Source organism: Magnolia sinica, chromosome 5 (assembly GCF_029962835.1).
Source record: "Magnolia sinica isolate HGM2019 chromosome 5, MsV1, whole genome shotgun sequence".
NCBI lineage: Eukaryota > Viridiplantae > Streptophyta > Magnoliopsida > Magnoliales > Magnoliaceae > Magnolia > Magnolia sinica.
In genome coordinates, this window is record NC_080577.1 from 100,734,324 (window position 1) to 100,747,822 (window position 13,499).

General features: G+C 39.6%; 1 protein-coding gene across 1 annotated transcript; it reads right to left on the reverse strand.

Annotated features, from left to right (window-relative positions):
- Nucleotides 1–2,205: 2,205 nt before the first annotated feature.
- Nucleotides 2,206–13,119, reverse strand: LOC131246441 (thioredoxin F-type, chloroplastic-like). Its single transcript, XM_058246577.1, has 3 exons — nt 12,706–13,119; nt 2,985–3,084; nt 2,206–2,504 (listed from the first exon to the last, which is right to left on the reverse strand). Exons 1-3 carry the CDS (start codon nt 13,002–13,004, stop codon nt 2,370–2,372), a joined length of 534 nt encoding a protein of 177 aa, XP_058102560.1. The 5' UTR covers nt 13,005–13,119; the 3' UTR covers nt 2,206–2,369.
- Nucleotides 13,120–13,499: the final 380 nt, after the last annotated feature.

Consider the following 13,499-nt stretch of genomic DNA (forward strand, 5'->3'; position numbering starts at 1 on the left):
TATCCCTAGAATAAACAAATAAAGACATAAAATTACTAAAAGACCCCTAACTAAGTCAAAAACGCGCAAATAACATAAGTACGGGAAAGTTTGAGCGCTCGGTCTTCTTTCTCCAATCTTTCTTCACATGTGTCTTCCCTGAGTGAGGTCTTCTATATGTCCAATCATATATGAAAGGTCTTTAGCTCCTCAATAGTCGCCTATCCATAAGGACGACACTTGTGGTTGACGCTTTCTTCTTACCCTTTAATGAACCAACAACAAGACCTACCTCCGCATTGCTCTCGACACACATGAACGGATAGCCACGACTAGCCCCAAACCCCCTAACCTTGGGATGAAGACCTCCTCGATGACCCAAATCTCTCAAACACCTTGGAGAAGTGGAACTCCAACCACCCCTATAGGTAGTTCTCTACGAAGATGGTAGGGAACTTCGATGGGAATCTGATCCTCCAGTCACTGAATCCATTTCCCCTTCTTTCGACCTTAACCCATCCTCTATACCTTCTACATAAGCCCCTATGACTTTTGAGGGCCCATCTCCCATGGCATCGACCCCTTTCTCCCCTCCTAATTTCGCATATCCCCGATTCCCCTTCAGAAACCCACAAGTACTTACGGGCCATCCTTCTCACTTGACAACTTCCCCTCTTGATTGCTTTGCTCCTCTACCCCTTGCCTCAACTTCACTTCCCTCCTAAACCTTGGGGTTTCGACTCTCCAACCTTCCGCTTGAAGATCTTTTGCAGCTACAGCTTGATGTCCTTCCTCTCCTCAATCTTCCGCAACTCCTCTAGCTTAATTCCTCTGACGGGTCCTCAATAAGTAATAACAGATTTAAAAGGGTGGACAAAACTGGATGTTGTTTATCTTCTAATCACTCACACCATTCCAAATCTTTAATTGGGCTCCTATCCTAATTTTCTTAATTTGACCCATTGGCAAATCCAATTCTTGTCAGTGTTGATTTTTCGAATCATACACTTCACTGACCACATGGATCACACGCTTAATCCACCCATAAGATTTCAATCTCACGCACAATAAATCCATTCCTTATATCATTAAAAAAATCAATATTTCTTGTATGGACTCTCCAAAATGCCTCTTTCAATTTGAACTAAGTATAATCGTAACCTCTACCTCTAATACCATTTTATGTGGACCAACCAATTCTTCTCTTATAAGCTCCATTTTTTCAATACAATTTATGAATGCAAGACATCACAAATTAGAAAGTAGAGCCATTTACTAATGTTTCTGCATAGCTTCTATGAACCACACGGACTTACATAGAAGCTCTCACTCATTAACTTTCTATGTTGGAACCACTTTCTAGAACCATCTATGTAACTTCTCACACTTCCATACAACTACATGCATTACCTTGAATACAATTAATTACACTCTAGTTGCTATAGGAAATTAGGTTTAATTTCAAAGTTATAACTAACATGCTAATATTATTCATAAAACACAATACTCGCATACATATCTTTACAATACACACCTCTCCACACAGCTCACTGCACATGTTCACCAAGTGTGGTGAGGAAGCAATTGTATGGAACTTCCTTCAGGCCTGCATTGTAATCATAATTCTAAACTCGTTAATTCAACACTAAACTTGGCTAGCTCAACTTGGCGAGATTTGAACCCAGTGACTGCAAGACTTCCTCCTAACTAAGACTCAACAAATAAACCCCGACTCAACAAGACTTGTCGAGTTAACTCACAAACTCAGTCAACTCAACACAACTTGCGACTCCCAACTAGTCACTTGCATGGTCAAAACTCTTGCTTACTGAAGTTTAAAAGAGAATAGGGCGACTTGAACTCCCCACCTCTGCTGACAGCAGAGCCATCCACCTGTACATAGGCATTTAAAGCTGTCTTTTTTTGGGCATTTTTGTGTTACTTAGGTGAGTTAACTGTTTTAAATGTTCGTACAAATTTTATCAAATTAATTAATTTAATTACTAACTAATCGAGTTTAGGCAAATAAAGACTTGTTTGATTCTTCGAGTCGACCCAACCCAGTTGGAGATTGAGTTGAGTTTTGGGTTTTTGAACTATGATCATAAAAGCATTCCTCATATTCATTTAGTCAAGCACACCTGTTAACTATAAAAATTTTGAAGTGTCCAAATGAAGAGTTTCTTTCATCAAGTATTCATTTTCTTAAAGATAGAAACATCAAAATAGAAAGCAATGGAAACAGCAGTAATTTTTTCATTTTCTTATTTAAAAGTAATACACATTTTCTTGCCAGCCAAAACCACCCACAGGGTTCGATCACAAGGCTTACAATCAATATCTGTCACTTGGATATTATTATGAACATGAGGATAATGGCCTGAAATCATCTAGCTGGATTTTATGGTATCAATAGCAAGAACCAGATCATCAAATTTGGCCCCTGTTACTTCTTTTACAATCTTGGAGTCTTTGAGAATCTTAAAGGTGGGGACCACCCTTATCCCAAGTTCTTTCGCCAATGGCTGCAAATTATAAATAAATTAGCATGACTGAAGGAAATAGAGAGACGATATATTTTTGGGATAGGATGGCGATGATTACCACTGTGAAAAAAAAAATATGGTGGTCATGCATCCACTGAATACATGAACATACATGGATGTCAATGCAAGCTATCCAAATCATTGGCCCGATTGTGGATAAAGCACACCCCAAAAGTAGACTACTAGGACAACGACAACCTTGGCCATTTGATTTCCCCACTAAATTTGGACCATCAACTGTAATATTTTTACCCTTCCATTTGATTTCCACCAATTGGATAGTTAGGATTGTCTAATCATTGTGATTTCTGGGACATGTCCATGCAGAATGGGCCCAAAGATTTTTGAGGACTCAATTTGCTTTGCATGTATGCCACTAGTATGGTGGATGAGTCGCTGTGATTTTTACCAATAGCCTATCCCTTTGATGAAAAATTTAAAACAAGAGTACCTACACACCTTGTTTTCTTGATTGCAGTCCAGCTTTAAAAAGACAACATCAAGATACTTCTGGGATAATTCTTGAAACTTCGGGGCCATTAGTTTACAAGGACCACACCTTCACCGGGAATAAGAGAAATTAGATGTCTATGCAGCCACACATATACATGCATATAAAAGTTTTGAAGTTCCCGTCTTCCTTCACATCTTTAACATTATAAAAAATCCTTAAGTAACATTGTGGAAAATTTGTAATTGGACAGGTTAACAACAACATTTTCATTTTCAGAGAGATAAAGAAGTACAGAACAATGCCAAACAAAATTCCTTCATTGATTTAACATTAACCAAGAATACTCAATGTTTTTAAGGGATACTTTCATACAAAAGTCCACACTATTGATCACATTTGCAATGCCATTGAAGCTAAGAAAACCCAAATATGAAGTGGAAAACATAGGACATAGGTACTTTACATGCAGCATGCATATATATCATGCATGGAAATAGCAGTAAGACACGAAAAGAATCAAAGCAGCAGTAACTCATAATTCCCACTGTAGATGTTTCACAAATATATTTTAATGTCTGTTCAACTCACGAACAACCCAATGGATGGTAAACTTACCAGATAGGCAAAACAATGCATATTTTCTGTGCAAAAATGCTACTATGGTCTTTAATTTTTCTTTTCTATTTTCATAAGCATGTTCTTGAAAAACAATCCCATGGGATCTACAGATTCAGATTCGAAGGGGAAGAGCATTTGAATGCTCCCCCTCTTGGTGGTCTATAGATCATACTACACCCGCTCTGTTCAAAAGAGCTTTCTCCACCATTTCAAGTGAAGTTCGAGAACGCCAAAGAGGAGCTTGCTCCAGCAACAATTGAAGTCTCTCCCCTGCCCCTTTGAATGTTCTATGTATACATTGAAGACCTATGTTGAAGTTAAATGCAGGGAGTGAAAAGAGCTTGTAATTTGGAGTTTTACTCCATGAGAGGATCCACCAACCCCACTTCAAGAAGCACTCAAGTGAGACTTAAAGAAACGTTTAGCAGGCTAAGAGACTTATTTGTTCCAGTCCTCCAGCAGTTCTCTTGAAGCCTAAAATCTTAGCAAAGAGACGCTTTCGGCTCTTGCATTACAGTAGCTTGTAAGGAATTTCCTGATTTTTTTTCTTATATGAAATTTTAGTGTGTACATAATATTAATTTATTTACTCTTCACCCTTTTTTTGTGGTGGTTGATTCTGGTCCTTGAGCTAGGGACATTTCTCCGTTTTGAGACAACATAGGATCATCAATCGTTCTAGGGATTTCGCATTCCCAATCGACTGCAATCCTCGATCAACTCTGATTTAGATCCACTAGTTTAAAAATAAAAATAGTAACCGTTCAAAAAGTTCTATTGAAAAGGAACAGCCAAAAAACAGTACAAAGAAAATGAGGAGTTAGAAAGAAGGATGATAGCTCAAACCTTACCCTTTATGCACCCTAGGATTCACCCCTCAAGAATGCCCACGCACAATTCCTCCATTTTACACCCCTTAAACTGGGAACCCTTAAAGCCCCCAAAAAAAAAAGTATCCCCCATTTTGTCATGACACTAACTCGCTTTCTGACATTGTTCAAAAATTCCATTGTTCCGTACTTGCCAGAGGGACCAAAGGCCGGATAGGAGGCACAACCATCATAACACCTTTTTTCTTTTCAGAAAAGCCCTCCTTTCCAAGCTAGGGAAAGAGCATCAACTGATCCCAACATAACCCATTTTATATTAAACAGAGTCAAAAAAAAATTAAAAATTAAAAATTAAAAAATCCCCAACCTCACATTGGATGAAGATATGAATTTATCTATACTACATTCTTTAGACAGAGGTGGCATCCATTGGTGATCATTGTTAAGAACCTAACCAATATGCCAAAAGCCCTAGGACTGATGGAACACTTCAAACTAGGCTCTTTAAACCATTGGGACCATAACATTCCACCACGCTTCACAGCCGACGTCCACGGTGGCACTCAATTTGGCCTCTTTTCCAAGTAGCCTTTTCCAGGGCATGGAGGCTGCACTTTGATTATCCAGATAGCCTTTTCCACTTGGCAGTTGCACTCTGGTTGTCCAGGTAGCCCTTTCCACGTTGTGGTGGCCTTCACTTTGGTCCAGGTTGCCCTTTCCACAGGTCACTCCTTCCATGACTCGAACATAGGACGTGATATTGACTTTGATACCAATTGTTAAGAGCCTAACCAATACGCCAAGAGCCCTAAGCTTGATGGAACATTTCAAACTAGGCTCTTTAAACCATTGGGATCGTAACAATGATCATGTTTCTCTTCTTAATGTTCTCCATTGTCAAGATCTTGTCTTTTGCAGAGACCCACCAAAAACAACTTTTCTGGGGTGGGGGTAGTGCCATACATGATCAAACTGCTAACAAAAACAACCCTGAAATCCAATTTCAGCATCTAATAACAATTTCCTGCAAATATCTCTAATCGGTGGCATTTATAAACAATATTCCAGCACTCAAATGCAAAAGTCTAGCAGCCAGGAATAATTTCCAGCACCTAGGATCTGATTCCCAGTACTATCGAAGGTGTTCACAAGATATAGTGAAATCACCACCGAGTAATACTTTCCAGCAATTCATCATCAAATCCTTAATCCTTGTTCCAGCTATTTGGCATCAGCTTTAAAAATCTTGTTTCGCCAGTGAATCCTAAGGCCCTACCCTCGGTAAGTGAGCAAGCCTTCATATCCTTTATTTGTTGGTGTTGTGTGCCTTGAAAAGTCAATGGTGACCATGATCATGGATTTTGATGAGCACATGTGTTTGGTAGATACCATGGATGCCATAATTAATGTGTGGGAAACTATATCTATGGTTATATGGGTTAAAGGGAGGGTTTCCTCTGGCACTCCTGGTGAAGTTGAGATCAGACACTATGGCCACTGGCCAAGAGAGAGATGTCTTTCAATGGTCTCATACCCTAAATTCCAAAAAGGTGGATTTTCACTCCAATATCCACCATGGCTCACATGTTATTCTCTCGTGGGACGAGAATTTTGCTACCGCACTTGTCATACGGAAATGTGCAACAAAGAGTTGTGGGGCCCACCCTGATGTCTTTGTGACATCCATTGCTCCAAATCATGGTAGGTTGATCCAAAAAATCAGGCATATCCAACACTGAAGTGGACCACACACCGCATGGAGTGGGATGGAGACACCACCATTGAAACCTTCCTGGGGCCTAACATGATTTTTATCAGCCATCCAATTCGTTCATATGGTGAGTCCCACAAGGATGAAGGGGAAACACAAAAGATCAGCCTGATCCAAAACTTCTGTTGGCCCCAAAAATTTCAATGATGCACATCCCATCTTCGCTATTTCTTGTGGCGTGGCCCACTTGAGTTTTGGATACGCCTGATTTTTGGGCTAATGTCTTAATACGAGAGGAGAAACTGATGGACGAAGTAGATGTCATGCAGACATCACAGTTGGCCACACATAGCACTTTGTTGCACGGACCCCCTATAACACTCACATCCTCTCCCATGCTCTATTTTCCCTCCCATCCCCTATTTTCTCTAGAGAAAAATTTTGGTCTGTGGTAGAGCATGATGGATGATACACATGCACTTAGAATTTGCATAAATGGCATATAACTAGGTCAAAATAACCAGTCCAAATGGTGGTTCCTAGTTTAGATGTATCATGAACCAAAAATTTACACTTAATTGATTGCTTAAGTAGTGAATTGCTGGACATTTATCGGAAGGTTAAAAATGAACCTTCCAACCTGATTTTTGGACTGTGACTTCGGTACATTGGGTTCAACAATTTAGTAAGTTTAATTTAAGGCTTGTCACGTGTACAATTTATAAGCAGACGTATCTAGCGTCATATACTGCCTGAGTATTGTATAACTCTTTTGTCTCCACACCAAAGGCCGGTTCTCTACAAGCCCTTATAGAATAAGCTTATTCTAGAAGGGTCGTGTGTGGGCCTGCCATGATCACACATGGGCCTATTAGGTTCGCCCCAGCATGAAAGTTGGACACCCCAGAAATCAGGCCTATCTAACCATCATGTCAGCCACCAGATGAATTTCATGTTGTTTTCTATGGCATGGCCCACGTAATAACTGAATAGGCCTGATTTTTGGGTATCCCATCATCATGATTGGGCTCGCATGGTTTGGATGTCACACACCAATACGGTGGGCCCCTAACAGAAAATATTGTACAAGGTGTATAAATAGGTGAGAAGGTAGGAGAATTACTTTTACACCCAGATGAATAAAGTTTTAAACACCATCATAACTTGTAGAGTAAACTTAATTCTTCCAGGATTTATACCCAGCTTGGACTTTTTAAGACAAGGTCCATCCCAATGTTACCTATATTGCCAACCCCCTTACATTTTACATTTCGAATCCCATGATCTGAATTATGATCATTTGCAATCCAGTTCATTATTTTTACTGTCCCAAAATTATCATTCCATATTCAGGCTGTAGAGATTAATACTTTGATTTATGCACATGGGACCTATAATCATGTCATATATAAATAACAAGATCAATTCGTATATAAAATTATATTATATATACCCCGTGTATATGCAGGAGTGACCCACATGATCCTACCCCTAGCATACCACACATCACAGGAAGTAGCATACCACGTACCCATTCCTGTACCATGTAGCGGAGCGACCCACGATCCACATAACCTTGGTCCATGCATTTTGGGGCCAACATAGCTTTCTTCCAGGATCATGAATGGTGAATCCCATACAAATTCAGGGCATAAGGATGCTATGCGGATGTTAAGTGATTCAAGCTATTGATGCAAAGGGCCTCATGGTTCAATGATCCGACCATGTTCTCTTGGTCACTGTAGTGATGCATGATGCTCAAAATATGGATGGAATGCCCAATTATCTATATTCAACACTAATGTGTGGCCCACCCAATGAGTGAACCTGCTAGATTTTTGTGAAAAATAATATATAGGCAGCTCACCCCCGTGAACCCAACTATCTACATAGCAATTCTACAAGATTAGGTCAACATGATCATGACATGGGCCATAAGTTTGCATAAAAAATTAAATGGCCAATAGAAATCATACAGAGGTCCGTTTTAGATACGGCAAACCTAGTACTAGCTCACCTGATCATGTGTAGGGCAACTAGCATGCAAGTGTGGACCAACCAATATACATGTGGGCCAACCGATCATAAATCATTTCATATTCACGGTGGACCACTTGATTATAACTATCCGATATATATTTGCGGGTCGTATGTAGAAACCATTAATTCATATCCATCGAACCAATAAAGTACTAATCAATTCCTAATCATCAATCTGGACACCATTAATTCATAACCTTCCATCAATTCATTTGTACTCATGGACCACATGTGGGCAACATCTAGTCTACTTGTAATTTCAACCGCACAATTTACAATTTGTAGTTAAATTTTGAGTTTGATCACATGAAAAACAGTAGGCCACACTTGTTCTTTCAATTTGGCTTCTTGAACAAAGACAAGGAAAAAAAAGCAATTGCGGTTTCTAAGTGATGAGCCAACCAAACGCACACATTACAATTTCTAGGAAATTGTATTGTACAAATTTTGCACATGTGGGCAACATCTAGTCTATCCATAATTTCAAGCACACGCTTTACAATTTGTAGTTAAATTTTAAGTTTGATCACATGAAAAACGGTAGGCCACACTTGTTCTTTCAATTTGGCTTCCTGAACAGAGAAATGGTAAAATGATATTGCAAAATGGATGGACAGTGTGGATATAACACATATTAGGCAAGTTATATCAACATGTATTCAATCATGTGAGTACATTACATGCATATCAAAAAATTAAAGCTACCAGAGTAGTATTGGTATTATATACGGCTTTACTTCAGACTGCTTTGGTAGTGATGAACATTACCCATTTACAGTGGACCGCACCACATTAGCGTGGAACTCCACCATCTAAACACGCCCTAAGTTGAATATGAATGGGCATAGTCCTCAGTACTTGTTAACAGTTTCAAAAATCACCAGGCAATGGTCCAAGGTAGGTTCTAGATGCCAAATTGGGAAACTCTCGGATAGTGCTCCCACTCTGCGAAAATCAAGAATCTATCCAAGCAAGACATATTTAACTAATTTATTCATCCAAGTAAACTGACATGCACATAAAAGGAGATCAATGAATTCATGATATTCAATCCAGTTTGAGAATTCCCACATAGCTCTAATAATTTTGTCTCACACTCTTCTTCATAAGAGAATCATACCACATAGAGATCACCTCCCAAACAACACAGAACATTCCATTTAGATCTTTCCTTATTAAATTCCTCCCAAAATTCAACTTTTAGGTCTTTGGTCGCACAAGCCATAAAGAGTTGTGAAGACCCATATGAAATCCCATTCGACTCCTTAAATAGAATCTAGATAGAAAAGCAATCAAGCAACAAGTGAGATCTTAAACCATATCCATTCTCCAACACCCTACAATCATGGCCTCCACAATGAAGTTCATGTCATCAATCATGGCCTCCAAAATGAAGTTCGTGTCATCAATCATGGCCTCCACTATGAAACTCATGTCCTCAATCATGGCCTCCACAATGAAGTTCATGTCATCAATCATGGCCTCCACTATGAAACTCATGCCCTCAATCTAAAGATATACTCTTCATTCCTTCCTAGATCTAAATATTGAGTCCTAACCCAAGGAATGGCAACCTCTATTGGAATCGACTTCTGGTCAACTTCCACTGCCCCTCTGAGGCATTCGCCCTAGATGACAACCCACTCGGATGTCCATGCAACAAGAGGGATATTATGGATCCAAGTCCACCATTACTAATCATTTCCATAAACCTTTGTCTCTTACCAATGAGAATCCAACTGAGTGGGCCTTTACAGAAGAGTCATATTCTTAATCAGCAAGTCCACCTTCACAGCATTGGATAATTGGACTAGTTACCGCATTTTATTTTATTTTAATTTAAAAAAAAAAAAAAAACTTTTGGATTAAGGGATTGGACTTCCCCTTTGGATGAAATCCGGTAATATACCAAGTGATTTTGGATTGTTTCATCAACAAGGATCCCCACAACGTTTGACTCCATTACCTTTTACCCTCCCTAGTTATAACATGGCCAACTCCTATAGATTTGTAACCAATTCTTTAACCACCGTCCACCAATACCCCTTTCTGCTTCACCACCCCTGTCAACTCCACCTCATTGCATTGATGCAAGGCCACCAACCCCCTTCTACATTGGTGCCAATTTGCCAAATCAGGCCCATATTTAGCTTTTTGTACACTTAATATATTTCCTCCTCAAGTTAACTCCCTCGATTTCAACAATCGCTTTCCCTACATCATCAGTTGACCCATCCTAATGAAAGCAAAAAACCTTGCATTTTTTGGAGCTTATCTCTTTAGGTATCACAACCTCCCCCACCGAACCCACCATCTTGAAGATGTCTTCCAGTACCACTTTCAAACGGTCCTATGGAAGATCAGAGACAAAAGGGTGACCTAAATCTTTGAGAAAAGGTTTGTTTCAACATGTAGAAGGCACTACACTTTTTCTGAGTTTACTAAGTTCTTGTTTAAGTACATATAAGTAGTATGGAGATTTCAATTTCAGCAAGTTGTTTACCCTCTCTATTCCCAATTTCCCATATTCTTGTGTGGTATGTTTATTTTATCAATTGTAGCAATTTCGGCATCAAATTCACATTGAATCAATAACCAAATTGCATCAGAGCCCCTAAAACACACAGGGGCGCACCCAAGCACAAGCAAATGCTCCCTGGACACCTAGAGGAGCCAATGAAATGATTGTACAACAAGAAAATTCTAGTTACATTAGCATACACGAAGTTGATGGGAACACAAACAACAATTAAGCTAAGGCTCTCAACATGCGGACCACTGCCAAGAACTTCAATGCAACATATCTCGATTACGGAGGGTTTATTTTTACTGCACATCATCACAAAAAAGGAGGCACCGAGGCGACAACCAAAGCTCCAGTGAATAAAAGTTGCATGTTAAATTCGAAGGAATTCACCAAATCCTATGGTTGGTTTTAGAGGCAAGAGAGACACAACCATTAAAGAGCTAACATGAAAGATGGCAAACTTGTAAGCTATGTAGTCAAGCTTGATATTGACGATTATGGAGCAAACTCAAATCGTTGATTCTTTTTCTACATAAAATATATTTTTAAAAAAGGCCCTATTTGGTAGAAGCTTCAAAATGCATTCATCTCATTTTAGTTCATCATCCAAGCCTTATCCCAATTAATTGGGGTCAGCTACCTGAATCTTGTTCCACCATTCCACAATATCAAGGGCCAGACCTTCAGTTAGACCATAGGTGATAAAGTCTTTTTTACTACCTCTATCCACATCCCTTTGCGCCTTCCCCTTACTCTTTTAGAGCATCCAACTTGTACTAACTCACTACTCCTAACCGGCATGGTTCTTGGTCTCTGTTGCACATGACCAAACCATTTAAGTCTACTTTCCTCATCTTATTACCTATTGGTGATACTCCTGCGTCTCCTCAAATGCATTCATTTTTATTTCTATCCTCCATTGCCTTGCCACTCATCCATCTCAACATCCTCATTCCAGCAACAATCATCCCATGGATGTGTTGTTCTTAACTTCCCAACATTCCAACATTATGTCCCATAAAGTATGACTGGTCATATTAGCCATCCGATAAAATTTCCCCTTCAGTTTGAGTGGTACATGACAATCGCATAAAATTCCAAAGCTATGGGCAACATCTTCTCAATCTCTCTACTCTCGTGAATTATCGACCCAAGATAACGAAAGTGGTCATTTTGGGAAACCTCTTGGTCAGCAATCTTAACTAATTCCTAGTTTCCACTCCTGTTGTTAACAAAATTGCACTCCACTGCACATACTTTATTTTAGTCTGACTAATTTTAAACCCTTTAGATTCCAAAGTGCCCCTCCATAAATCTAGCTTTGTGTTTATGTCCTTCCTCGTCTTGTCAATCGAAATGAGTTCATCTCATTTTAGTTAACAGTAAATATGTATTAGAGATCTGATCTCCAATACATAATGAGTTCATGTTAACAGTAATTATATATTAGAGATCAAGAGCTCCAATGCATAATTACTGAGATGAACTTACTTTTAGTTGTCTACCAAACAGGGCCTTAGACAATCAACATATAAATAAGACGAAAAAAAAAAAACAATGGATTGAGAAACAATTAAATATTAAATATTAAGGGTGCATTGGTTGCACTAAATATCATGAAATTTCATGATTAATCAGTCAAATTTGGTGCAAAATATCCTGATCTTTTGTGCACCCAAACAGAGCCTAAAAGAAAAGTCAAATTCAAACACTTTCAATCACCACCTTGATGGTTATGGCTTATGAACATCTCCGCCCATCTAAGCTGCTTTGGACATACAAGTGAGCTGAATTGCAAAACAGTCAATTTACAGATGAGGAAATCACCAAGTTGTACATTTCTTAGTATTCATAATTGCAACTACCTTCCTTGTAACTCCCACTTGAAAGTGGCATATTAGCAATTCCAAATCCAATTCCTCAACTAATTTTGCAATTGGATTGTATAGAGCATCCAAACAGTCCATTCAAAATCCAAAGGAGATAAAAAGAGATAGTACCATTGTGTGTACATGTCGACAACGACAATCTTGTCGCCGGCACCTTCCACAAGCGGCCAGAACGTGTCCTTGTTCACTTCAGTGACCTGCCCGACAACCGGCCCCGCCATCTCCAAGCTCGACCGTACGGAAACCCTAACTCCTCTACTACCGCTCTCGGCGAGCTTCCTCGGAGCCGAGATTCTACTGCGGATGTTATCGAGCGACACGGCAGTGGGCCGCTGATTGGGAGACCACGAAAGGAAGGACGATGAAGATGAACGCATCAGCTGAGGTGAAATTGAAATCTGGAGAGCCATCAAAAGTACCCGACTCGTTTTTTACCCTTCTTCTTCTGCTTTGGTAGAAGAGGGAGAGAGAGAGAGAGTGTGTGTGTGTGTGTGTGTGTGACAGAGATAGCTTTCCAAGCAGAAAGGAATGGAAGAGAGTGAGTGAGCTCAGGCTCCATTTAAACCAGACAAAAACTTTGATACTCTGGCGGAGTGTGTGGATTGTGGATGATACACAGGCGGTGAGAAACTGCACACGTGGCGTACAAATAATTCACATCGAATAGGTTAAATTATGGGGCCCAGTTTGTGTATCTTAAACCAAAACCGTACTTATTTTATTATTTATTGGAGGGTTGAAATGAAAAATATCCCACGGTCCTGTTTCAGCTAAAAGGTGTCCAGGAATCAGAGGCTGTTGTTGCTCGACAGAAACTATCAATTAACCAATCTAGTTCAACGTATGTGTCCATGTTTGGCCCATCTGATGGTCGTATTTGACCGAACGGCGTGTGGACACGTGTG

Coding starts and splice junctions, on each gene's coding strand:
- LOC131246441 (XM_058246577.1), bottom strand. CDS start 13,004: ATGGCTCTCCAGATTTCAATTTCACCTCAGCTGATGCGTTCATCTTCA. Junction 3,085..12,705: donor GTCGACATGTACACACAATG/GTACTATCTCTT, acceptor TTCCCGGTGAAG/GTGTGGTCCTTGTAAACTAA. Junction 2,505..2,984: donor ACTGCAATCAAGAAAACAAG/GTGTGTAGGTAC, acceptor TATAATTTGCAG/CCATTGGCGAAAGAACTTGG.